Source organism: Dermacentor andersoni, chromosome 1, assembly GCF_023375885.2.
Source record: "Dermacentor andersoni chromosome 1, qqDerAnde1_hic_scaffold, whole genome shotgun sequence".
In the NCBI taxonomy this organism is placed as follows: Eukaryota; Metazoa; Arthropoda; class Arachnida; order Ixodida; family Ixodidae; genus Dermacentor; species Dermacentor andersoni.
The window spans coordinates 238,169,884-238,197,815 of NC_092814.1; the positions used below are offsets into that span (position 1 = coordinate 238,169,884).

The 27,932-nt window shown below is 46.3% G+C and overlaps 1 protein-coding gene across 1 annotated transcript; it reads left to right on the forward strand.

Moving 5' to 3' along the window:
* The first annotated feature begins 476 nt into the window (after positions 1 to 476).
* On the forward strand, positions 477 to 15,586 carry LOC126547775 (uncharacterized). The gene is made up of 6 exons (XM_055063314.2): positions 477 to 573; positions 1,646 to 1,710; positions 2,746 to 2,862; positions 14,646 to 14,672; positions 14,771 to 14,864; positions 15,113 to 15,586. Exons 1-5 carry the CDS (start codon positions 507 to 509, stop codon positions 14,837 to 14,839), a joined length of 345 nt encoding a protein of 114 aa, XP_054919289.1. The 5' UTR covers positions 477 to 506; the 3' UTR covers positions 14,840 to 14,864; positions 15,113 to 15,586.
* The last annotated feature ends 12,346 nt before the right edge of the window (positions 15,587 to 27,932 follow it).

A 27,932-nucleotide genomic window follows, 5' to 3' on the forward strand; every position in this document is an offset into this window, starting at 1 on the left:
AGGGGTTAAAGCCCACAATTGTTTTATAGTCTGTCACCTTCTTAAAAATTAGTGGTCCTTGGAAGAAAACATCACGAATATGAAAACTGAAGGCGTACTGGGTCGCAGCAGCTAGTACATTTCTAGTAAATAGAAATTTGAAAACTCTGAATACGCACACAAAAGAAATGAAAACAGACGCAGCCGCGTATGTCTCCTAAGATGTGGAGCAGTTAATTGCACGTCCAATCCCCTTTTCCACAATACCTACTTCGGGCAGCATTGATGATTCGCATCAGAAAGAGTGCAGTTTTGGCCGCATGCACGGGTTTTGCGAAAGCATCCATGCTGATAGTCACGGACACTGTCCTGCAGCGCAGCAACAGGCTGCAAGGAGGTGGGGGCAGCAGTTGCGGAGGCCTTGTTTTGACAGCCGTTCCGGCGATGGGAGCGAACAGAGGTGTGACCCCATTCGAGGCCTCCCATATAAAGGCCCCGAACGGCTTCCGCCGCGCCAGTCTTTCAGCATGTCATCGCGCGGCGCGCTCCTCGTGGTCCTGGCACTCATTGCGGCGACGAACGCAGGGCCCTGCGGTGAGTGTTGCCGTCGATCAAACCTCGCGGGGCACGCGAACTACACGCAGGATTCACACTCTGTGGTCAGTACGTTCTCTGAACGACTGGTAGTCTCGGCGAATTCACCGCGTTGCGTTCCATCACACGCTGCGCTCACCAGCAAAGTGTTATACGCGGACTAAAACTGCGCCGTTGGCGAGTTTTTAACGCTTACTCTACCATTTGCGGCGCCGTTTTTTGTCCAGTTTGTCTAAGGGTACCTTCAGATTAGAGTCACACAATGGCATATTGAGACCAATGGGGTCACGAGCTCCGACCAGTCAATATAAATAGAGCGTTTCAGCATAAGGTGTTACCGTTTTACACTTACCGCCCCTGATTGGCACCCAGCTGGATGCGGGGCGTCAGCGGTTGAGTAAGAACGGTAGCATTATGCTGAAACGCTCTAAAGTGCTGGCCAAAGGTTTGTCCCTTCACCCGTACCTCTGCCCCCTGCCCGTTGGGCTGCTGTTGTGTGAACGAGAAAGAAAAAATATAGCACAGACTTGTTTAGTGCGTACGTTTCGCTTGGCAACTGCAATCCGCTGCCTTCTACTTTTTCTTTATTTTTGTTCCACCTGCTAGCTTGTGTCAGCTACTTTCCTGCTTTAAAGAATTAAAATAATGAAAGCCAACGTCGCTGCACTCAACGCCTTGTCTTGGAGACGTCTCCTAGTCGCATCCACGAGAGACTGTAGTCACATTTTATCCGCGATGTATGCGAGTCATCCACATAATTTTGCCTACAGCATATGTGGGGCAATTGGCCGCGCCGCTAGGCACCGTGAGGCAAAATTCTGCATGTGGAATAGGATCAGCCACAAATATGTATAAAATTTACTGCGGTTAGGTCTTAATCACACACACACAGCTAGTGCTGTGTGTGTATGATTTTGCCACTCGCTTGTCCCGTCTTTTGAGCTGTTCCCTTCAAAGACGTATAAAAGTTCTACAGGAAGAATGAACTTACCACTGGTATCGCGCTTTTAATTCGTGCAATGTAGTGATATGCTGTGCAGCGCATGACGTGTTGGAAAACTGCATTTTACAGGAAACGATGAAGACCCAGACCGTGCAAGATTTTGGTCTTGCTTCGCAAGGAAGCTGACTGCAACGGTAATGCATGTTGCTTTATAGTTCTCAGTCCTGCCATCAAAAATTTTACCTCTCATCCGCTGCCTCTTAACATATCTTTACTAAGGTGCCTGACGTCATCATGGTCACTGTATACCTTACAATCACTGCAGTCACTATAGAGACACTGAAAAATTAGTGTTTTCTTTTGTTAATTTAAAGTGGAGAAACAATTTTGCGTTTTCTAATATTCGAAATAAAGCGAACTGTACAAAAGGGCATCGAAAATCGACACGCCATAAACGAGATCCGAACCCACAACCTACGCATGTTCGGTGCGGCATGGCATGCTAAGGTTGTGGGTTCGAATAACTGCAGCGTCCATGTAGTCCTTTCTTCCACTTTTCTCTTGTTCTCTTTGTTACGAATATTAACAAATGCGGAATTAATGTTCCACAACAAATTCGAAAAAAGAAACATACTTCGAATCCCCAGTGCTCCTTTTAGCTTTGCGTACTGGCGTCTGTGATTGACAGTTTTCTTAAATTGAGCCTCCACTTTGCCATGATTGTTCGCGAATTATGTCGTAACAGGATATATTCGCTCAAATGGATAGGTCGGGGAAACTAATGTACACTTGAACAGTGCTTCTATTTTCAAGTTGTAAATACAGAATAAAATTGGCTGTAAATCACAGCATAGCTGTAAAGGCGTGTGTGTGTGTGTGTGCGCGTGTATATATATATATATATATAAATATATATATATATATATATATATATATATATATATATATATATATATATATATATATATATATATAACATTTAAGGCAGAAGTTTATTACAGAGCATTCCCTTATAGGCATCTGTCACTATATTCGGAAAATAAATGCTGTTTCTTTTCTTGTAGCCACGCATGCTTCGACAGCGTAGCGCCGCAGTACAAACACGAAGTTACAACTATCGCCACTGAGTATCACTAATTAATATTGCGTCATTTCTCGGTGCGACCGGAAACTAAGATGAAACACTGTGCTAGCGTCGTGCGTGGATGTTTATTTTCATTAATTTGCAGGAGAAAAACGTCATGATCGACCTGAAAAACGCTTTTTTCCGAAGATCCCAGAAGCAACTCAACTACCAATGGCTCTGCGACCAGCTGTCAATGCCTGCGAGGCGGCGCCAGCAAATGGTTAGTAGGTTGCTATGCCAACGCAGAATGCTTTCATGTTATCGCTTTACACAGCATCGCGGAATAACTTTGGCTGAGCCATTTATTAGCCTCTAACTTGGACGGCTTGCCAGAAGTAGCAAGAAAGTAAACAGCTTTAAAGACGTACGAAAGGGCGACAGATCAGTTGACAAGTACACCATCGCAATTTTTTAATGATATCGCGCGAGCATCAACGGCATCGACCGCGCGGCACGTCAGCGTCTTATAACGACTAGAAGCGGCTACATCAGCGGCAGTATGCGCAAGCGCGCAAGACATTTTCCCCTTCGAATGGTGTCTGCTGCGCTGTTCGCTTCAGGCTTGCACACGCCTTTGTTATCCGCGAGGCCCCGCCGCACACCGCCACACATAGCCAGGCCACGCAGCTACAGGTATTCACAATTTCTTTCGTCGTTTCTACATCTTTTTTTATGACCACCTCACACGCACTCATCAATTTCCTTTCCTTTTACAGCGTAGTCGTCAGCCCCTAGTTGGTCGGGATTTTTCGTGTCCGCGTGCGTAGCGCTCACAGAAAAATGTGGGCCGATTCCGGAGATTGTGCGAAGGTGCGCACAGTGTGCTGCTTCTCCAAGAGGTATCGCATGACGTCATCAGGTGACATAATCACTTGACGAACACGCCATCCCGGATGTCACGTTTCACGTGATGGCGTCATCAGATTACGTCATCCGGCGATATTGTCACGCGACAATACCGTTATTCTCGTATATTCGAATTACAATACCAAGCTATCATGTCTGCAGCTTGTGCGTAGTCGTACCTTACGACTTTTCTGACGCAATTCACTTTGAGAAATTCAATTCAATAACACACTTGCGCTTGGCGGAGGGCCTATAAGAATGAGTATGTATGCTGCACACACGTGCGCGCGCACGTGGCGTACTTCGCTGGTGGTGGTGGTGGTGCTTGTCTAACGTCGGTCGTGCTCGTCTAACGTCGTCAACAGCTTCGCTGTTCATCCGCTTTCACAGGCTGGAATGGAGGCAGATTTTTTAATCTTTATTCCCTGGCGCAAGCGCGAGTTCCAGTGACACGAAGAAAAAACATACACATATCCGACGCACCGTGGGAATCGGTTTACGCGAACCTTTCATGAGCCAGCAAGGCAAAATGGCGCATTTCGACGAGAGGCGCCCTGCAGATTTCAGTGACGAACGCGTCCCTCGGCCACCATGGTGGACCTTGCGGAACGAGTGGAAGTTTTATTCAACATTAAAAAGTGCTGATTCACAAGACAGGACGTGCTCTACCTTGTCTAAACGCGTCACAGCATGGTGAGAGACGCGTAGCGAATTTCGGCGACGAACGCGTCCCGTGATTCCTCTCTTCAACGTCAGCTAGAAGATGCGTGGCGGACACCTTTATTGCGATAGCAATTACATGGACACTCCAGGCGCATATCTGCCATCGGCATCGCCGTCGCCGTGATGTTCCGTCTAATGTCCAAGAGCGATAACACTGTCGCCGCGCGCCGTATGCCGTATGTGCGACTGAAAGCGTGCGCGAGTGAGCCGACGATCACGGCTCAATCACGCTCGCGTAGAGAGGAAAGCGGGGAGGAAGCGCGCCGTCTTCCGTCGCGCGCAAGGAATCCGGGGGAAGGGGAGGTAGGGGGGAGGGGGCGTTGTACTTCGGCAGCATGGAACTGCGCATGGCGCGGTCGCGCGGTCTTTATCTTGAAGGCGATCTGCTTTGGGGGCACAGTCTATGTGGGCCGATGGCTCGTAGGTTTGCGTGTGCTGTGTTCTCGCCGCTTAGTTTGCGTTGAAGCGACAGACTGCACGAATGTCACTTCGCTCGCTGCTGCTGCCGCGCTTCCTCACGCCAACGTTTTGACAACGAGTGTCCTCGGTCACCGATTGTGATGTGTGCCCGTTTGTTTGCCTGTGCGTGCTGACACCATGCTAGTTAATTTAGTTAGTAAGCGAGTGCTTACAAGTTTATATGGCCGATAAAGCTACTATCCTTACTTATTATGGCTGTCTACTAATTTGCTATCGCAATCGATGCTTCGCCTTTCTGGCGAAACTGCGACTTTTTTTATAAGTAAATTGTTGATATGCTACGCGGGCTAATGCGCCAAGCGTCTCAAATTGCTACCTTGCACGAGCAATATTCGTAAAGATGTTTTATTCCTCCTTTATTACAGGGTGCTTTTCTTTAGCTGCACCAATTTTTTTAAAGATTGCCTATGGCTGATAGCACAATTCTAACCTTCGATCTAAATTACTCGATGAGGCGGCCATTACTCCTACAAGGAATCAAAACTTTCAATTGAATAATTATCGTAATTGCACTAATTACCTTCTTCATTAATTACTTTTCGCCCATATGGCGATCTACGAATTATAGCCGCTGAGTTCGCACAGCGTACCCACTTGGAACTAATTCTCGAAATATTAATTTCCAAAGTGTCCGTCGAAATGCACTGGTGTTCCAGTTACTTTTGTGCTTCAATGCATAAAACAACGGTTTCTTTAAATGTAACTGGAACGCCAATGCATTTCGTCGGACACTTTGAAAATTAATATCTCGGAAGTGGTGCTGTCCAGAGAATTCGTTCCAAGTGGATACGCCGTGCGAACTAAGCAGATTGGATTGTGGCGTAAAGTAACTAATTAAAAGGTAATTATAGTAATTACGTTAATTATCCAATTAAACATTTTCATTTCTCACAGAAGTAATGGCCGCTTCATCGAGTAATTTAGATCAAGGGTTAGTATCGTGATGTCTGCCTTCGGCAATCTTTCAAAAATTTGGTGCAGCTGAGAGAAAAAAAAGCACCCGTATTCCAAAATAGGGTGTCCAGAAAAGAGTTAGGAGCAGGCTTCTGTTGAAGAGAGAGCGTTTGAGAAAAAGGTGACGAGCTCCACGCGCCGCGCACGACTGCAAAACTTGGCTGAGATATTCACAACAGCGTATGCTATCCACGGACTATGTTTATTTCACCAAGCCCGAGGGGTGGTTCAGGACCCCTTTAATGAGATGGTGGAGCATTCTTATTATTCCGCACTGCGTCCGGTGAAAAAAAAAAGGGGGGGGGGGTGACAGTAAAATGGAGCGAAAGATAAGAAAACAACAGCTTTATAAATATATTGTGACGAAAAGCCCCGTTGCCATCGCGTGGCACGTACCCAGTTCGTTCGCTGGCTGCAGCGCCCTACCTGCTGGTGCTGAGTTTGTCGCTGCTGCTCTACGAGCCGAATAAACCCCCCTTTACAATTGGTGGAGGTGCTGGGTACAACCAGAATTCTGGAACTTCGTAATCGGACACTGCAGCCCGTCTTCATAATGCCGGAAGAAAGACCACCACAACCACGACCCGCTGCCCCGGTCACTACCGTGGTCTGCCCCGGCCCGTTGCGGCAGCGCGACCCACCCATCTTCAGTGGTACCGAAGACCATGACGTAGAAGACTGGCTCGCTGACTACGACCGGGTGAGCATCCACAACCACTGGGACGACACCAAAAAACTTAATTACGTGTCGTTTTACTTGAGCGGTGTCGCCAGCGTGTGTCACCGCAACCACGAACGTGATCTGACGACGTGGACGGCCTTCAAGACTAATGTGACAGAGGTATTTGGGCGCCCCGCGGTTCGCAAGCTTCGCGCCGAGCAACGTTTGCGTGGCCGTGCGCAACAGTGCGGGGAGACATTTACCAGCTATATAGAAGATGTTGTCGACCTCTGCAACCGCGTTGACGTCGCAATGGCTGATGCCGAGAAGATCCGCCATATCTTAAAAGGCATTGAAGACGACGCCTTCCAGATGCTGTTGGCGAAAAATCCCTCGACAGTCTCTGAACTCGTCAGTCTGTGTCAAAGCTTCGACGAACTGCGCAAACAACGCGTAGCCACCCGCCAATCTACACCTCAGACCACTTCAATGCCGAGCTTGGCTGCTGCCCCGGATAACACTTCGCTGCTGCTACAGATCAAAGAGTTCGTCCGTGAAAAGGTGGCTCGTCAGCTTTCCTTGATTCCACTTGCACACGGCCAGCCGAGTACTCCGTTGGCGCCCGCTCTCCAATCTGTCATCAAGGAGCAGGTAGCCGACCACATTTCGCCTTCTCTTCAGCAGGCTCTGACGGCCGCTCCTCTGACGCACGCCAAAGTCGCGATGAGGCCTGCGCCACAGACCTACGGCCCCCTTCGCCCACATTTCCGCCCACCCGTATCCCCTCCAGTCCGTCCACTGGTGCACTATGCACGACCTCAAGACCATTGGCGCACGGAAGACAACCGTCCGATTTGGTTTTATTGTGGCCGTGCTGGATACGTGGCACGTCACTGTCGCCTGCTTACACCGAACGTCCCAACAATGTGCGTTCGTATGCGCCACGTTTCCAACAACACCGCAACTATTCGGACGCCTTTGAATCTCCTTCTGCCGTCGAGACCGCATTCTCCGCCGCTCGCCGTTCACCTTCTCCTCGCAGCCGCTCCCTTTCCCCCATGCACCGGCAGCGAGCCCTTTGCGCCAGGAAAACTAAAAATCGCAGTTCAGGAGGCGAGAACCGCGGTGTCAGCGAAATGTACAAGGCCTCACACTTCCCCGAAGAACGTTATTGAAGTCGCAATAGAAGGAACATTGACGCTAGCACTTGTCGGCACCGGCGCTGCACTTTCAGCGATAGATGCCCGTATTTGCCGCAAGAAAGGAAAAGTGACGACGCCGCTTTCTGGACTGTCCCTTCGGACTGCCAACGCACAGCACGTCGAGCCATCCGGCGCCTGCACCGCTCGTGTCGTCATTCAGGAGGTCCTCTATATCATAGAATTCATCGTGTTGCCATCATGTTCACACGACATCATATTAGGTTGGGACTTTCTCTCCACACATCATGCGATCATTGACTGCGCCCGCGCTGAAATCGAGCTGTTTCAGTTTTCGACCGATATTATCACTGACCATAAGGACCATTGTCGCAAAATCGCTGTTTCAGAAGACACCGTTATACCTGCCTGGTCTTCCACTCTTGTCAGTATCTCTTGCGAATCTGTAGATGGCGGCACAGTACTCTTCGCTCCGTCCGAACTCTTTGTTCGCCGCCGTTCACTACCACTGCCGTTCGCCGTCCTCGAGTTCAAAACAGGCGCCTCTCTCATGTGCGTCTCAAACCCATCGGCTGAACCAATTACTTTACGCCGCTGTGAAAGCCTTGGCAGAGCAGAGCCACTGGCCTCATCTTCAATATTTGACACGATGGACGACTCCACTTATGTTGCCGCTCTCAAGGCATCGCCTCCTCAGTCACTGCCGCGTTCTTTTACGCCAGCTATTCCCAGTACGATCACACAGCGCGACGAACTTCTTCGCTTGCTCCAAGGCTTCTCTCCGTCTTTTGACTGCCAAGCAACATCACTCGGCCGCACAACGACTGTTTCGCACACTATCGACACTGGGAGCCATGCACCCATTCGACAGCGTCCCTACCGAGTATCGGCGACTGAAAGACGCGTTATCAATGACCAGGTGAACGATATGCTCAATCGCGGTGTCATCCAGCCTTCTAGTAGTCCTTGGGCATCACCAGTCCTCCTAGCTTAAAAAGAAAGACGGCACCATACGATTTTGCGTGGATTATCGAAGGCTTAACAAGATTACCCGAAAGGATGTACACCGTTGCCTCGTATCGACGACGCCCTTGACTGTTTGCAAGGAGCGGAGTTTTTCTCCTCCTTAGATCTCCGCTCTGGCTACTGGTAGGTGCCCGTGGCTGACGCTGACTGTTCTAAAACTGCGTTTGTAACACCGGACGGCTTGTATGAATTCACTGTAATGCCGTTCGGTCTGTGCAATGCGCCCGCCACCTTCGAACGTATGATATATATATATATATATATATATATATATATATATATATATATATATATATATATATATATATATATATATATATATATATATATATATATATATATATATATATATGTATATATACATATACATATATATATATATATATACATATATATATATATATATATATATATATATATATATATATATATATATATATATATATATATATATATATGCGTGTGTGTGTGTGTGTGTGTGTGTGTGTGTGTGTGTGTGTGTGTGTGTGCGTGCGTGTGTGTGTGTGTGTGTGTGCGTGCGTGTGTGTGTGTGTGTGTGTGTGTGTGTGTGTGTGTGTGTGTGTGTGTGTGTGTGTGTGTGTGTGTGTGTGTGTGTGTGTGTGTGTGTGTGTGTGTGTGTGTGTGTGTGTGTGTGTGTGTGTGTGTGTGACGTCAGGAGCAAGAGACGTGCCGTGGCTGAGACGCCATACCTTTATTCTTAAGCACTCGCACTTCGTCTGCCGTTTGTCCAGGGGCCCTATAACGTAAAACTATTGCAATATATTGTTATTCCCATATCGTGACGTCAAATTTGCGTAACCGCAGACGCAAGCATCGGGCGGTTACCCGCAGGGTTGTCTGAACAGACCAATCAAACGCTCTCCTCGTTCATATATAGGAGGGCACTTTTGTTTGCTTGAAAAACAAATAACGTTGCCTACACTGAGCGGGTTGTCTTATATAATTGACTGACAAGAGGCAAGGAGCACGCTCAAGTGGAGAAGGATTCGATCGGGCGAGCCACTGCACCGAAAATCGATAACCGGATGAAAAGGGTGGTGCCCGCGTCTGCGATTGGTCCGCTTTGTCTTACTTAGCTTACGGTGGCTCATCGACAATCGCGGCGGCATGCAACGGAAGCTTAAGAATGACGCTAAAACGGACCCTCAGCAAAGAAATAGTTGGCAGAACGAGATCGTAAACGTGCCGAAAGTACTCGAAAACGTTACACGGCCAGGCAAAAAGTATTATTATACGCAAATAAACCAATGCTCCCCATCAGGTACGAGTAGCCAGTGCCTGAGCGATCGGCGGAGCCATCTTTTATTCCTTTCGGAACGGGGCAGCCTGTCGCTATTCCGAAGAAAATTCAGTCTTGTTCGGCATATTAATGCATCTTTAACGCGTACACGTCACTTTGACGCGGTGAGTTCATGCGGTTTTGTGAGGTCGCGTGACAGGCAGGTGAAGGGAGTGTCGCCCGAAAACTTTTCACCAAAAGCCGAGGGCTAATGCCGAAAAGGTACCGAATCAGAAATAACTAGTTTTCTTTTGTTCGGTCGAATCGTGTATAATCAGTGTGTACACGTCATATTAGATGGAAAGCTATGGCGTTCTTCGTGACGTCGCGTGACAGACAGGTGGAGTGGGAGTGCTCCAAAAAAGTTTTTGACCAATCGCAGAGGGCTGATTGCAGAATTGGAATAGAAAAGTTTATAATAGTTTTACGTTATAGCGCCCCAGCCATCGTGTCCTTCAATCGTCACACGTTTCTCCCTCTCTTCGAGAAAGTATCACTTCAGAAGGTTCAAAATAAAGCAAAAATTTGCTGGCATGAACAATGTCGATGTTTCTGCCTAAAGGCGTCACTAAGTGGTTGATCTCATAGTCTACTGGTGATACCTTGCGTAGAATTTTGTAAGGACCTTCCATGACGGAACTCAACTTGCCCTTGTTGGGATGCCATGGTGTCTCGTAAAGTACTGAGTCACCGACTTGAAAGTCATGCGGGATAAGCTTCCTATCATAGATTACATTGTTATTATTGTGGTAGGCGAGCTAGTTCTTAACCGCAGTTTTCCTTGCTTTCTCAACAGTTTCATCTCGTTTTGTTTTGTTTTTCAATATGGCCAGATAAAATGTAATTCCATACAACAGGTACTGAGGTGCGTAACCAGTAACTTCGTGAGGCGTTCTATTGTATTCATCGATGACATCGAGAACAGCTTAGTCCAAGACTTCCGTGGTTCATCCTTGATTTTGCATTTAAGTCTGGCGACTATGGTTTGATTTGTCCGCTCGTTCATACCGTTGAATTGTGGATGGTAAGACGAGGTGAAGAGTTGATGTATTATATTACGCTTTAGGAACTGCTTACATTTTCCTGCTGTGAACCCTGTTCCACAATCTGAAAGAAACTTTCGTGGTTTGCCGGCAGCATTCCGTGGTTTTTCGGCAGCAAAAATACTTTTTAAACATAAAATGTAGGAATCGCTGTTTTCATTTTTGGGAGCGAACACCAATACATAGTGAGTGAGTGGCATGGTCAATAACCAAGTGGATGAATCTTTTTGATGAGCCGTATCCAAAAATCCTTCAGTGGTCTACATTGCAAGAAGATTAAAAGGTTGTTCAGCTGGAGGTAGTAACTCAAGTGATCCGTACTTTTTTGCTTTGGTCTTCTCGCGTTTCTGGCATGTGTCACAATGTCGAATGTAGTTGGCGACATCGGTTATTTGGCCAATAATATTGTGGAGAAAAGAGCGAAAATGTCTTCTTTCACGCCGGTCTGTCGAAAATGTTGATGACCGTTCCTGAGAATGGTTGGGCGTAGTTTATAAGGCACGTATATCTTTCACAGGCCTTTCTTTTTGACAATGACTATGTCGTTTTCTAGCGAGTACGTCGCTTTGGGGCACTCGTTACATTTCTGAAGATAGGTGGGTAAGAAAAGCTAACTTGCAGGAGCTCTGGAAAGTGAGTCAGCTTCTGATGCTTAATGTTCACCTCATACATTGACAGCTTTAACGACCACCGAAATATCCGACCTTGAGGATTCTTGACATTCTTCAGCCACTGTAGCGCAGAATGATCCGTTACAAGAGTGACCGCAGCTTCCCATGAAGATAACAATGACACTTATCAATCGCATGTACAATGGCTCGCATTCTCTCTCTGTGATGGCGTAGTTAAATTCGTGCTTGAGTTGTTTACGGGAATAATAGGCAACAGGATGTTCACTGACTTTGTCATCTGGCTGCTTAACCACCGCACCGATCCCTTCACGAGATGCGTCGCTGTATACAGTACACGGTCTTGAACCGTCGTATATGCGAAGCACTGGATCTTTAGTTAAGCGCCCCTCCCCCCATTTTCAGGTTCAAAAAGTCTCCTTCGCACGCTTTCGTCCACGTCCATTTCGTGGCTTTGTGGAACAGTTTTGTGAGGCCTCACAACACCTTGCTTAACAAGGATGTCAACTTGTTTTTCTACTTCTTCCTTGCATGCTTACGCACATCTGTATGGTGCTCGATGAATTGGAACAGCACTGGTAGGTGTGATCTTGTGTTGCTCAAAAGAGATGCACCCTACATCCGTCTGGGATTTCGAGAAGGTATCTGCATATTTATTTAAAAGGCATTCGAGTACAGCATCTTGCCGTTCTGCCAAAGTCTCCATTTTAGGGTCTTGATTAGAGCTTTAGTGCGTTCATCATGGTTCTGATCGTGTGCGTTCAAAATGTCACGTGCTTGTGTAACTGTTTTGCTTTCTAAGTTTAAAGAAAGAGTGCAATACGAGGCGCTGTCTAGGCCAAGAATGAACTGCGTTTTCATGCCTTGTAGCACGTGCACATTTTCTTTGTGAGGTTTCCAGTCTGCAACTGAATGATTATGCCACCCAAAGTTTGAATACTTGATGTAACGTGTTGAACTGTGATGCTAGAGTCTCTCATCAACTGAAGGCGGGGCTGCCTGTACACAGCCTCACTGATACAAGTAATCGTTGCTCCTGTATCAAGAGTTGCAGTGATTGGTATTCCATTGATGAGAGTTTTAAAGCGTATTAGTGAAATTCTAGATCGCTCTGCCCTTTTCCCGACCCAGTCTCAAGAGCATGCACGTCGTCGCGGCGCGGACGTTCATTGTGCCAATGAAAATGTCGAGCAAAAACAACTGTTGAGCAGTATCAACATTCACTTCGTGGCGCACGCGGGCTAGATTTCAAAGTTCAGTGCTGCGGTCTGCTGAAGAGAAGTGGATCTCTTGGCATTGTACTGAGAGTTCGAGTGCAGGAAAGTCTTCTCACCTGTTTTATGGAAGTCTTTACCTGGTGGTGAGATTAAAGACAGTCCGGCTTGCGCTAGTTCCCCATTAGGAGGAACACCGTCAGTCAGCCCACAGATAATATGGCACTCTTTAAAGTCGGCCAAAGCACCAAGTCGTCTTTTCTCGTCGTAGTACTCCTTGATGGTCTGTCCTCCTTTTAGCCGGTGGTGACGGAAGGCATCTCCATTGACCATACGTTATATATATATATATATATATATATATCTTGCGGTACGATTTCCATGCGTTGTTGGAGCGCACCGTCTTGAGGTACCTGCAGCGTCGATAGCAGTTAGGTTGTTGCTCGAAAGTGGAGGAAGATGCTAGAAAACTTCGCTTTAGAAATGGAAAGCGAATTGCAGATGAAACATTTTGATCTGCACCTATTCTCATTTCCCCTTTTAGCGCGCCAAGAGGCACTCCTGAAGCGAACACAGCAGCAGAATACATGTGAACTGAAAATCGCCTTGGGCGCCTGTGCATAGCGTCACCGATCCTGCCACCCTTCGCCGCTACAAAGCCACTGACACGACGTGCAGTCGACGTTTGCGCGATATTATTAAATACTGCAATGATGTACACAGTTCGCGTCTTTACATAGCTACAGACCAAAAAACAAAACACACACACACAAATAAAACAAATAATTGCGCAGCTTCGATCGTGACATCAATGTCAAGAGGTGAGGAGTGAGTGAGTGAGTAAAAACGTTATTGAAAATAAATAAAATAAGGCACGATGGTTGGAGCCCCTATTCCTGGGCCCCACTGGCACGAGCGGCTCGCTGGGATTGGTCCAGAAGAGCCAATTGGTTTTCCCGGCCCTAGACCGCAAGCCACGCCTCCCGCTGCCTATTCCTCATTAGTGGATGTTTGTGTATTATGGGGCTGTCTTTGTGCGGCGGCCTATTGGGGCACTCACATGTGATTCGTTTTAGTGTGGGTGTGTCTGTGCGCCACGGGTACTCGTCAGTCAACCTTTGGGTGTATTCTGTGTAGGTCGTGCAGGTTGGCGTATGTATTCGTCTGAATACGACGCCAGCCTCTCTTGCTGGCTGTTTAAATTCGAGTGAGGATGTGCAGAACGTCTCCGCTCCTGTTTTGGCTGTAAGAGGATATCAAGAGAATTCGGGCGTCGCTGTACCATGCTGTTGCTCGGACGTTTAATCCTCATGCAATACGGTCTGCCCTCGCGTTCTATGGCAATCCCTCGTGTGCCGAACACCATATAATAGTGTGGTGCCCTTCTAGTTGATTGCCTAAAATTTTGATTATTGATTGGGGTGCCGTCCCATTTAGAAACAGGCGGCAAGCCGCTTGTGAGTCGGATAATAAGGTGAGGAAGATAGTTAACAACACAGAGTAAAGATAGAGTAATCGAAGTTCAATTATAGACCGCCTTCAAAGCACCATCTGCACGAGGGCCCACCTATTGGGGCCAGAGTTGAAAAAAAAGAATTTTCCCCTGCTGCTCAGGACGGAAAGAAGGGAAGAGAGAAAATAACATAGCAGTACGACACAAACACAATCATTTGTTTGTTTATCCGGGTGTTCGGACGTAGCTTGGATAATAACAAATTGCCAGTATAGTTCAGAACAGAAATGTCTTTTAAAGCTATCGCTTACCCTTTTCCTCCTCACCTTAGTGCTTCACTTCCCTACTACTATACTACTACCCCCCCCCATTTCACACCCCTCCCCCATGGCGCCGCACTCGGTTCTACGGCATAAAAAGCACGAAAAATTGAGGCAACACTAATTGAGACTGCGTTTTATTAATGGCATTTCTGCCTCTTTTTTTTCTCTCTCTCTCTCTCTCTTGTTTTTAGGCTGCTTTTCTGGTGCAGAAATTTAGGGTAAGTATTCTTTCATCGATGTTTCCCCCTTTATATGACGAACAATAAAGGAAAAAAGAAAAGTATGCCATCTCACGAATTTGAAATAATTCTTGCAGAGTGCACAGAGGGCAGGCAAGGTGAACGAACACTTGGCTTCGTGCGGGCGAACTGTCTACGAAGTCTGATCGATTGAGGAAAACAGCACCGAAGGTTCGTCGGTTTGTATGAATAGGGGCCGTTATCCACAACGCTTTTAATTTGTGGGAACTTTCTATTATTGCGTGGTGCATTCGGTTCTCTCATTCGCTGTCACAATTAGCCGGCGACCATTGCCGTGGGAACCGTTCTGGTGACTGAGAGGCCTTGTGCGCCAGGGCCCAGTTGCTTTCCTCTTCTCTACCGAGCCCCAGATGTCTAGTGAAGCGGCAGACTCTTTTGAAGTAAACTCTTTGTTGCAGAGTCTCCAGCTGGAAGAACTATGTATCACCATAAGGAAGCCGACGAAAGGATTGCTGATCATCAGTGCACCTCACAGACATTCCGTTTTATTTATTCCACAAATTTCGCTCATAACCTGCAAACATTATTGCGGACAAGTTATCGCTGTCGGGAGAACCTAGGTCTGGAATGGCGATGCAGCACAGAGCACATCACTGAATGCGATCAGCTATACGTGTTGATAACGTTTGTAGATCATTCTCTGTTGGCTTCTGTAAGTAATGAAGATTTTTCACGAGTAAATAATTGGAATGGCACCATTTTCGCACACTTTGGTCATATTGTTCAAGTGTTATGCACTTTTCCGTGCACGCTGTCAACGTCACGCTGAAGACTGAAAGTGAAAGAACGCGAAGAGAAGACAAACTAACCGCGGCGTCACTACAATTTCCAATAAAATTTGCTCATGAGCTATTTATGAGCAATAAAAGTCATTGTATGAGACTCACCTTATTTCACATGGCTACTCATTACAACTTTTCTTGCATCTTGAAAACTATCAGTTTAGAAAACGATGAATACATTTGTACTTTCCGCCTTTTGAGTTTTTTCTGGCAGTTTTAACCTACAGATTTTTCGAAAAAAGGGGAGGAAATCCCGTGCCTCTATGAAAAGACTTGCTACCAGAAGCACACATTGTGCAAGTGTTCTCAGTGCCAATACGTCAGACGCCTCAATATCATCAACCGACCTCTCACCCCTGCCTTATAATCAGATCGTGCCAAAACCACGATCTGATTATGAGGCACGCCGTAGTGGGGGCCTACGGAATAATTTTGACCTCCTGGGGTTCGTTAACGTGCACCCAATGCACGGTGTAAGAGCGTTCTTGCATTCGGCCACCATCGGAATGCTTCCGCCGCGGCTGAGATCGAACCCGCGACCTCAGTAGCGCAATGTCATAACCACTGGGTTACTGCGGCGTGTTCTCTCACCACACTTAGTGGAGACTCAAGGGATAACGATCACACTGAGACATGTAGATGCTTCAATATTCTTCGAAGCTCCAAATTGTCCGCAGACGCCATGCCAATAAATTCCCATGTGCGTGCTTACTTCCGATGTTAGCTACTAAGTTTATCTTTACAGGAAAAGCAAATTACTGGCTGGTAATCGTGATCTTCGAAGCTCTGCGCATCTCGCTGTCACCTTGAATGGCAAAAAAAGAAAATCCGAATAGAATTCCGAAATTTCCGTATAGAATTAAATACGAATATTTGACAAAAAATTACCTTTAACTATTAAATCAAACATATACTAATTTCTAAACAAAGTGAAATATAAAGTTTGTGTGGACTTCATCTGATTTTAAAGAATGAGGTTTACTTACCTTATTTCACACATGCATGCAGTGCCGTTCGCAACTGCAAGTCCAATCAACTGAGGACCATGTAAATGAGAAACGGTTGCTTTAAGTTGTTAGGAGCACCGTGAAAATGAAACAATTGAAAACGAGAACTGAACGAGAAAATTGTGATACTGCAGCACCGCATATTGTTTTAAAGGAATGCAAATACGGTGTGATGGGTAAAAAATGAATTGTTTTTCCTAAATTGGGATAACGCAAATTCGTCTTTAGGCTACCTAAAAGCGAGACGTTCTTATTGAATGACTGGAAATTATTCAGCAGAAGTTAGCTGCCCCGCGGTGCTTCTGCACAGCAACCGCGACTCTCCTGCAGCAAAATTATTCAGAACAGTCCTCACTTGCATAGACCTCTCTCCCTCGAGACTGCCATAAGTGTTTTCACCGCTTATACTCGAACATAATGAAAATTTCAACAAAAGATCCGCCTCCATCCATCCTGTAAAAGCGGATGTACAGCGAAGCTGTTGCCGACGTTAGAGAAGCACCACCACAAGTGACGTACGTCAAGCGCGCACCCACGTTTGTGGAAGTGCAGCATACATCCTCATTCTTCTAGGCCCTCCGCCGAGCGCAAGGACCTTATTGAACTAATTGAATTTTTCAAAGTAAATTGTGTCAGAACATTCTTGTGGTACGACTTACACACAAGCTGCAGACATGATAGCTTCGGACTGTAATTCGAATAAACGAGAACACATATTTATGTTACGCGAAAACTCAAAGACAAAGCCCTTTTCCAGATGCCGTTTGAGGCCTGTCTGATCGGCCGCAGTCGCTAGATGGCGGTACTGTTTTTGGACAACGTTTGCCATAATGTCGATTATGGTTGCAGCAAACGCTGTGCGACAGATGCAACGAGCAGAGTGCCCACGCATCAATCAAGGGCAGATACATTGTGTGCACACCCACATAACGCGCGCACGCCCGTGTGCGGAATTACAATATACATCCTCATTCTTCTGGGCCCTGCGCCAAGCGCAAGTGCCTTATTGAACTAATTGAGAGAGAGAAACGAAGAGCGAAGGCAAGGAGGTTAAGTAAGGACGTGCCTGGTTGGCTACCCTACACTTGGGGAGGGGAAAGGGTAAGAATAGATATGGAGAGAAAAGAAAACTAATTGGATTTTTCAAAGTATATTTCGTCAGAAAATTTGCAAGGTACGACTTACACACAAGCTGCAGAAATTATAGCTTCGCACTGTAATTCGAATATACGAGAAAACATAATTCTGTTACGCGGGAACTAAAAAACAAAGCCCTTTTCCGGCTGCCGTTTCAGGTCTGTAAGAGTGGCCACGGCCGCTAATTGGCGGTACTGTTTTTGGGCGAGCACGAGCCCACGAAAAATTCTGACCAACTAGAGGCTAACAGCTTCGCTGTAAAAAAAACAAAACAAAAATTACAGAACAGCCCATCGCACGACGACTGTCGACGGCAATGCAATTATCATTCAAGCAACGCAGTAACACATCGTATTGCTTCTCACGTTTACTTAAAATTTGCAGTGGTCATTCTGAGTCTTCCGTTGCTTCGGCTATATGCGGCATACACTGTCTCCGGTATCAGCTCACTTTGGTATCACACTTCTCTGCCAAGGTTACCCATAAACACTGCGGCATGACGACAACCGTATGACGATGACGAAGAAGAAAGTACGTCGATGAGACGACAAATGAGGTGTGAAGACGACGGCATGATAACAATGAAATGACGATGAAAAAATTACTTCAGTTGAACGACAAAGTCCTTATGACGACGGCATAACGACAATGAGATGACAATTTTGAAATTAGCCGATGTTATAACGATTAACGACGGCTGTGTGACGACGGCATGATGACAATGGGATGACAACGATGATATAACGACCACCGGATGACGAACCTCGAATGACGATGACGGCATGATAACGGATGCTTGACAGCGACTGTCTGACGAGGACGTAATAACGACGATGGCATAATAATGGCTAGATAATCACGATTGAACATGACGACTATAGGACGATGACGACTGTGTGACGACGATGGCGTGACAAGGACGACATGACGACGAAGGTATGACAACAAGTGCACGACGACGACTGTATGACGACGATGACATGACAACGGTAAGAAGACAATGGGATGACGACGAGTGTATGATGAAGATGCCTCAAATACGACTTTATCACGAGGATTGTACCATGGCGTGACGCCTCTCGAAGGTGTGACGAGAGTCGAATAACGAAGCTAGAGTGACGACGACGGAACGGCCTCAGGATGACGCTATGACAACGAATGCATGATGAGTGTATACGGCGACGATGGCACGACAACGACGGTATGACATGAGTCTGATGACAACGGTAGAATTATGACGTTGCAAAGGCACCGCGACAAAGACAGTGCGCCAGCCCTTGCGCAAAGAAGTAGACCGGGGATGATGATGAACATGTACGCATGAAAACGATTAAGTATGTTAATAGTGCTTACACTAACTTCCCACCGTCGTGTTAGCGGCCAACTTGGCCGCAAGTTAGAGAACTTTTGAGCGGGGAGCGACGGGCTTCATAGGAGCAACGTGAACAATTTCTGTGCTACGGCTACGGCTGTCAGTGACGGATTGAATCCGAGCGAAAAGATATATAGTTAACCACGGAAGCTTGTTGCACAACGGTATATGGACCACTGTAACGCTGAAGGAACTTCTCACAGAGGCCGGTAGTTCGGGCTTGAGTCCAAAGAAGGACTTGGTCTTCAGGGTGGAAAACGATGTCGCAGTGTTTGTTGTCGCAGCGACGTTTTCTGTCAGCTTTGGTAGGTTTCGTGTTTCGCCTGCTGATTCAAACTGTTCTGGAAGGGAGGCGACAGGCGAAGCAGGAGCTATATAGCATACTGTGTGGAAGATGGAGGAAACTGATTGTCCCTACACGAAGAAAAAGGGCTGTAGCCGGTAGTCCATTGAATAGCAGTAATATATGCGAATTTCCCAAAAGGAAGAATGTTATCCTAGTTAAGTGTGCACACGGAAATCATGTCAGACAGCGTTCTTTGGAAGCACTCAGTAAGGCCGTTGGTTTGGGATGATACGTAGTAGTTTTGTGCACGGTATCAGTGACCCGAAGGATTTCCTTGCGAAGTTGGGAAACGAATGCCTTGCCACGGCCACTCAAGATAACGCGAAGAACTGTGTGGCGCAAGATGATGGAGCGCAAGAAAAAGTCAGCAGCTTCAGAATGGACGCAGACTCCAAGAGCGCAGTCTCAGCGTATCTTGTTAAGTGGTCGACCAATGACAATCCAACGGCGAGCGGAGGCCGTCGAGGGCAAGTAGATTATAAATCAATTCTAACGAAATCAAAAGGTGTGTCCGGGCAAGGGCGATGTTGTAATAAACCGACAAGAGTGGATGTCGAGCGTTTACGGTGCTGACATGACGCACAACAGGCAACGCATTTCGCAACCGTTGTAAAAAGGCCGGGTCAGAAGCAGCGGGTCTTGATGCAGTCATAGGTTTTGTGGAAGCCTAAATGGCCAGCAGCAGGTATAAGGTCAACAGCCACGCAGGTGACGGCGGAGGGCGGAAGCGAAACGACATCCGAGTACGTGGGTGTCGGGCGCGCTATACCGGAGCAAGAGGCGTCGTGGGTGTGGTCCTCACTGCCAACTCTTGCTTCATGACGTCGCGCAAGTCGAAGGTTCGCGGTGGGACGCAGGCAGCAGGAGAACGACCCAATTATTACCTTTGGGGTTCTTCGGGAATGACAGTGCGGATAAGCGCACCTAAATCAGAATGCGGGGGAACGCGAGGATCGCTGCTATCTTCGTGAAGATGAAGAGACTGCAGATCTTCTAGGTACTGGCGCATAGATGTAATGTCTTGTACAGTACCCGGATTTTGTGTGACTGAGTCGTTCAACACGACAGATCCTTTTAGTGAATGTCGAAGGCATTTGTCTTCCGTCATGCCAGTGCTTGCACGGCGGCATAGAACCAAAACCTCCACGATGTTGAGGTGTAGGACTCGTGCAGAAGTTGGAGGCACGTGTCCAGTTTCTGTATGACGACTTCTGAAAGGCCAGATGATTAGAAGCGAAAATTGCTCGCAAGTTGGTGATAAACGCTGACCAATCTGCGATGTTTCGTGTTTAAAATACCACGTCTTCGCAACGCCGATAAGATTAAACGCAACGTTAGTCAAACACAACGTTCCAGTCAATTTCTGGAAGTCGGTCCACCGATTGAATGAATTCACACGGTTGTAGTTGTCGAGCCAGTCGTCTACGTCGTCGCCGTAGTGTGCCGTAAACACAGAGGGATCGCGTTGAGGGTTCGTGACAATTTAAGAGGACAATGCCGATGAAGTCGTCTTTGTTGGAGGGATAGAGACACCGAAATAGCCGGAGTCCGAAGTTTACATCGTTGCAGGGGTCATCGGGTGCAGGCGGCGGCCGGAAGGTATCTCCAAGGAGGATGGAAACACAGGAGGATATCGTAATCTTGACGCACCTCCACCACCTATAAGACGGAGGTCGACCGAGCTACCAAGCGCTTTAATTTCAAAGGCAATATCCCCTATTCCAAGGCTCTTGCGCGAAGAAGCAGAATATAAGGGAAAATGATGGTTATGAACATATGAAAACGATAATGTAGGCTAATAGTGCTACAATATTTGTTGTTGTTAGAAAAACGAAAGGAAGATGATAATTTCGCTGGTCGCGCCGTTACTGTCTAGTCGATGGGCGACACCTTATCATCGGCAAGCACGGGAGGCGGGGTATCGGAGTAAAAATGAGGCAGAATCGTACAGAGATTGATATAAAATAGCAAGCATACTTCACAGAAGCTGCACAAAGCTCCACGCTAATGAAAGAAAATTGAAAACAGCTGTGAAACAAAGTTTATATCTTTTTCGCAGATATATCTAACTTTGTAAGAAATATGCTTGCTTTTCCTAAAGTCGTCGTTGTGTTAAATACTTCGTGCACCCGATATTTCTAGACAATGGCCAGTCGTCCAATCGGAATAGCGCTACGGGCAGCAATTATAGGCACCTGTGCGGGAAATGGACATTAACCTAAAGCGTTGTCGCAACCGCAGGCAACGGGCGCAGAACTATAAGCCATTATGACAAGACCGTATCCTTTGCGAATGTAACTCGTACCTTACACAAGTAATTTGTCTCGCGTTGGAGGAGTGTGGGAGAAGTCAGAGTCGCAGCGAGAGCTTGGTTCAGGGAGGGCTGACTTCACTTCTCTCATAATGAATAAGCAAGCTCACGAAACTCCCTACGGGCGTCCATTCTTACAAAGGAGGTAGGAGAGCAGCTAGCAGTTATCTTCGTGTGACGCACAAACTTTATTTATTTCTGTGAATCTGTGATTACGCAGCATGTTTATTTGCCTTGTTTGACGCATTATACAGGGTGTTTCAGCTAAATTTAGCCAGAGTTTAAAAATATGCCGATGCACTCTAAGACGACGCGACCAAATGCATGTTGCTCAATTTTTATGCCTTGTGTCACACTATTTTTGTATTTTGTTTAATTAGATAATTAATCAAGGTTAATTAACTTCCGGTTAATTAAATTCCAATTAGAAAGTTGCAGAGCGGTCTGCGAAGCGTCCGAGTAAACACTTTCTGTCTTTCCATCTATTAAGTATTAGTGTTGTTGAGCTCACTGCGGATTCCCGTGAAATACAAAAACTCAACGTGACATGCCCGCTTGCGTGTCGTGATTGCACTGCGCCCAAGCTTTCCACACACAAACAGCCATAGGTGCGCTGCCGCTTAAGAAGCGACAGAGCAGCGACGCAAGCCTTGGCTGTTTGGTATAAGAATATATTCTTTTACGAAAAGATACATATTTTACTTGTTTTGACAGTGCGTAGCGTTCAAGAATTCGTTTGCAGCATCTTTGGCAATGGCAATGAAGCTATTACTCATGTATTTGATCCCTCGCCACATTCTGAGAGGAAGCCAAGCTCCAACCTGAACCCCCCCCCCCCCCCCCTCCGAACGAAATTTCTGAATACGTTCAGCGATGAATCTCCTACGACTTCTTTCAGTATCCGCTCGGTGTACAGCGTACCAGTGAGTGCGCCATCAAAAAAATACGGCCCGATAACTTTGTCGTTGTAAATCCCGCACCACACGTTAACCGACCACCGTACTTGGTGATTGTGCTCACGGAGCCAGTGGAGATTTAAATTTGCCAAATCATGCGCATTGTGAATGTTCACAACTGAATTTCGACAAAACTGGGCTTCATCTGTCCAAATGATTTTCTTGAAGAAATCTGGATCTCCGTCTTGTTGAATCAGCGCCCAATTACAAAAGTCGGCACAGGCGCTCTTTTTCCAGCCAGTTTCGGTTTCAAGGAGCCTGCCAAGCGGAACTAATTGTTCGCGTAGCTTCCAAGTGAACTCTGCTATTCAAAATTTGATCGTTGGGATAGGTAGTGTCGAGGACGGGGCCCAAGTTACTCATTTGCTGTAGCTACCTATTGTTGATAATTAGAAAGCTAATTAGCGTAACTTCGCCAATTGCACTCGTAAGTGCGGAAATTGGTCTGTATCTAGAGGCCGCCAATCCATACACTCGAATGATAAACATAACGTTACCGTGATTTATATCTTTCGAATTTTAAAAATTTGGTGCAGCAAGAAAAAGCACCCTGTATGTTCATGTTGCTTCACTGCAGTTGTCTCTACTTTGAAAATCATTTCAATATAGCACGTGATTTACAAGAATTATTTATTGCCATGCTTTGTATTTGTTTTCAAAGCGTTAATGTTGTGTCAACGTACTCTTTCGACTAATTAAAAAGCGCTGCATTGGCTATTCAGACTCGGGGCACTACAGCAGGCGATACAACATGTGATTTTATGCTACATTTCGGTGCGAGGTTGATACTAGTAAAAATGGTGGTGAGACCAGAAAATAACGTAAGGTATAAAAGCAATACGTTCTTGACTGACCAGGCAGGCAAATTTTCAGCTATGGCGTCTTCCGATATCTCCCTCGCGGGCTCCCGTGAAATCATCGAAACGCTCTGCTTGTTTAACGATGGAACATGGGAAATCCATGTTGTGCACACAGTGGTAAGACGCAAGCGTAAAAACAATCAACTCTTAATTATTGCCGGTGTCCTATATGTGCTATTTTTCTCAAGCTCATCGTGCTGGTTTGAAAGGTTTACCGCCGCTGGCTTCTCACATGGCCGCACCTGTGCGAAATATTCGCAGGCGTGACGGCGCTCCTTCAACCTACTGTAAAAAAACACGGCATGTAAACGAAGCAACTGTGTGCATAAAGAACGTCGGTTCATGGGCCACCAAATGAAGCCATTAGCGGCCGGGGAGTTATATTGAAAGCGGCTTACTGGCGATGAGCTCCACTTCGTAGGCAAGCTTGTTTGCGCTCATCTGCGGCAAACACTTGGCGCGTAAGGAGACAATGTCGCCCCACACAACCGTGAAGTCAGGCACGTGTCCAGTATCGTACAGTGCGATTTCCTTGCGCACACTGACACCGCAAAAGTAACTATCTGGGACGCGCACAAGCGGCAAATCGCACGCACGCACTTCAGTCATGCCTGCGATGGAAGCAGGCGTCTACTGCACGAGGCCCACCTGCAGTTCCAACGGCCGCCACTACGCGGCTTTCAGTGGCGCCCCTGTAGGCGCTTCGCATGGCGGTATGGCTTGGTTTGGTGCCTACGGATATGGCTCAACCCACTTTGGGGGATCCGCCATGAATCGGGTGGCAGTAGGTAAAAAGGAAGAATACTTCAATATGATTTTGTAATTTAAGAATGATATTAAATGAATACTAATCTTTAATATCAATTTTCAAGCTTTATTATTTTAAAATTTCAAGTTAATGTCTTTGTGTTCATATTGAGGAAAGTAAGACGATAAAATTAACATGGCAGCATCCTTGTTTCCCTAACAAAATTAAATATGGTATCACATACGTTCCTATTGCAGCGTCCTAGTGCCGACGCCCCAAGAGACAGTATAATAGGAAGCGTCATGACCCCAATCCAAGTTAGTTGGCGAAAGGAACCTTCTAGAAGTCGTTTTCTGTGCACGTCGAACCTACGACACTCTTCAAAGAAATGTTCTACAGTTTCAGGTTCGTTGCAATAAAAACATTAAGGGAAAGGTGCCAAATCAGACCTGTGGGAATGAAAATTAAGCAATGGCATTCGGCAGCGCATTCTCATGAATGAAACCTCAAGTTTTCTTGTTGAACACCACCTGCTGTGGCAAGGGAATCTAAGGTGCTCAAAATCGGTGTTATTTAATACATATGATTTGGGATGTTCTTCTTAAATACAGTATTTTTTTATATCTTGCAACCGGGGTGTATGCCGAAGGTTTTAGGATCCTTCGTACCGGGCCTTTAAGAGATGCCGCCGCTAGTGCGTCTGCTGACTCGTTCAAAGTGAGTCCCATGTGTCCTGCTACCCATACCAAATGGATGAGGCGTAAATGTTGGGGATAGATGGATAAAATTTCCTCAGAATGATAGATAAATTTGGCGCTGATAGAGTAGAACAAACGTCGTTTATGATTACGGCTGAATAAATAGATGAGAGAAGTTTTCGTAGAGGTAGAATGATAGCCAATAACTCTGCCTGAAATATTGATCTAAAGTCGGGCAGTCGAATAAAGAATGACCAATTTAATGATGGCGAAAAAAAATGCCCACTCCTGTCTTCTCTTCACTGACAGAAGCATCTGTGGCTATTACTGTATCTATATGGAGGTTATCAAAGTGGTCATCTAACAAACCTTTTAGGTACCTAATAGGCAGAAGCTTAGCTTATTTAGGAAATATATCATCAAATTTAGCGCTTGCTGTCGCAGTAGATAAATTTGAGAAAACCACATAACGTATTGATACTTGTAATGGTTCTGATAGCTTCCGCACAAAAATTACCTGGGAACGATGCAACCGAGACCATTGATTCGCAAAGAATGCAGTCGGCTCTCGAATGAACACACAGGAGGAGCGTCTCTGGGAAGAAGCATAGATATTCAGCAATGTTTGGACTGTGAGTATCCGAAATGGAGTCTGAAGCGAAGGCAGGTGGGTTTCATGGTAAAGCATATTAGTCGCTACAAATTTTGGAAGGCCAAGACATAAACGTAATGATTCGCGTTCTAAAAGAACGAGAGGGCGTAATTTATAAGCAGGACCTCCAGAAAATAATGCGCAACCAAACTCTAAAATGGGGTGTACATACATACAGTAAATCATCAGCAGAGTCTCCCTGCGTATTCCAAAACGACTGCAGCTGACTCTTAGTAATAAACCAACAGCACGTGCTCCTTTAGATGCGATGTATTCTATGTGTGTCCGCCAATTAAGCTTTTCTGTATAAATCATTCCCAGATATTTTAATGACTCTACCTGTGAAATTACCTCCTGATCATACGTCAGTGTTATCCGGATAGGAAAAGTTGAGGGGAAAACAATGATTGGACGTTTGTTGATATTTAGCAACATTTGTGTTCTTTAAGCCGAATTTCAATCTGATTCAAATACGACTGCAATCCTTTATAAAGGCTGTGCATACTATTTTACACACAAAAAAATTCGATATCATCGGCGTAGACGTACACCTGCACATCGCGGTGTGTCGGAATATCAAAATATTAGTAAAATATTAAATAGTAAAATATTAAATAAAATGGGGGAGAGTACTGCGCCTCCAGGAACACCCCTTATCTGTTTGTAACGTTGAGAAGAAACACAGCTTTGAATTATGAACCCATGCAATTATATACTGTGTGAGATCACACTTTCCAGTCTGTTGATCAATATGGTGTGCTCGACACTGTCATACGCCTTCGCAATATTTAATGTCCCTAAAGCCGCGTACTGGTTGTTGTGGCGAGCGAGTTTAATTCGACTCCCCAAGTCAACACGAGCACACCAAATTAGGCACCCAGGCCTGAATCCTATTTCATCATCATCATCATCATCATCAGCCTAGTTACGCCCACTGCAGGGCAAAGGCCTCTCCCATACTTCTCCAGCTACCCCGGTCATGTACTAATTGTGGCCATGTTGTCCCTGCAAACGTCTTAATGTTATCCGCCCACCTAACTTTCTGCCGCCCCCTACTACGCTTCCCTTCCCTTGGAATCCAGTCCGTAACCCTTAATGACCATCGGTTATCTTCCCTCCTCATTACATGTCCGGCCCATGCCCATTTCTTTTTCTTGATTTCAACTAAGATGTCATTTACCCGCGTTTGTTCCCTCACCCAATCTGCTCTTTTCTTATCCCTTAACGTTACACCTATCATTCTTCTTTCCATAGCTCGTTGCGTCGTCCTCAATTTCAGCAGAACCCTTTTCGTAAGCCTCCAGGTTTCTGCCCCGTACGTGAGTACTGGTAAGACACAGCTGGGGCGCTATAACGTAAAACTATTCCAAACTTTTCTATTCCAATTCTGCTATCAGCCCTCCACGATTGGTCAAAAACTTTTTTCGACCACCCCCACTTCACCTGTCTGTCACGCGACGTTACGAAAACCGCGATACCTCCCCATCTGATATGATGTGTACACACTGATTATGCATGATTTGACAGAAAAAAGAAAAACAGTTATTTCTGATTCGACCCCTTTTCGCCATTAGCCCTCGGCTATTGGTAAAAAGTTTTCGGGCTGCACCCACTTCACCTGCCTGTCACGCGACGTCACAAAACCGCAAGAACTCACCGCGTCAAAGTGACGTGTACGCGATAAAGATGCATTAATATGCCGAACAAAACTGAATTTTTTTCGGAATAGCCGCAGGCTGCCCCGTTCCGAAAGGAATAGAAGATGGCTGCCGCCGATCGCTCAGACGCTGGCTACTCGCACCTGCCTGAGAGCATGGGTGTATTTGCGTTTAATAAAGCTTTTTGCGTGGCCGTGTAACGTTTTCGAGCACTTTCGGCACGTTTACCCCCTCATTCTGCTAACTCTTCTTTGCTGAGGGTCCGTTTTAGCGTCATTCTTGAGCTTCCGTTGCATGCCGCCGCGATTTTCGACCAGCCACCGCAAGCTAAGTAAGGGAAAGCCGACCAATCGTATACGCCGACAGCACCCTCTTCGTCCGGTTATCGACTTTCAGTGCAGTGGCTCCGCCCCATCGAATCCCTCTCCCCTTAAGCGTTCTCGTCGCCTCTTGTCAGCCAATTAGATACGACAAGCCGCTCAGTGTAGGCAATCTTATTCGTTTTTCAAGCAAACAAAAACGACCTCCTATGAACGAGGAAAGCGTTTGATTGGTCTCTTCTGACAACCCTGCGGGTGACCGCCCGGTGTTTGCGTTGGCGGTTACGCAAATTTGACGTCACGAGATTAGAATAGAAATATATTGGAATAGTTTTACGTTATAGGGCCCCTGTTATACACTTTCCTCTTGA

What these genes read in the sequence shown, in the direction of transcription:
- LOC126547775 (XM_055063314.2), top strand. Translation starts at nt 507, where the DNA reads ATGTCATCGCGCGGCGCGCTCCTCGTGGTCCTGGCACTCATTGCGGCG. An exon ending in CAAGGAAGCTGACTGCAACG is followed by an intron (nt 1,711 to 2,745) that starts GTAATGCATGTT and finishes ATTAATTTGCAG; the next exon opens with GAGAAAAACGTCATGATCGA. An exon ending in CGAGGCGGCGCCAGCAAATG is followed by an intron (nt 2,863 to 14,645) that starts GTTAGTAGGTTG and finishes TCTTGTTTTTAG; the next exon opens with GCTGCTTTTCTGGTGCAGAA.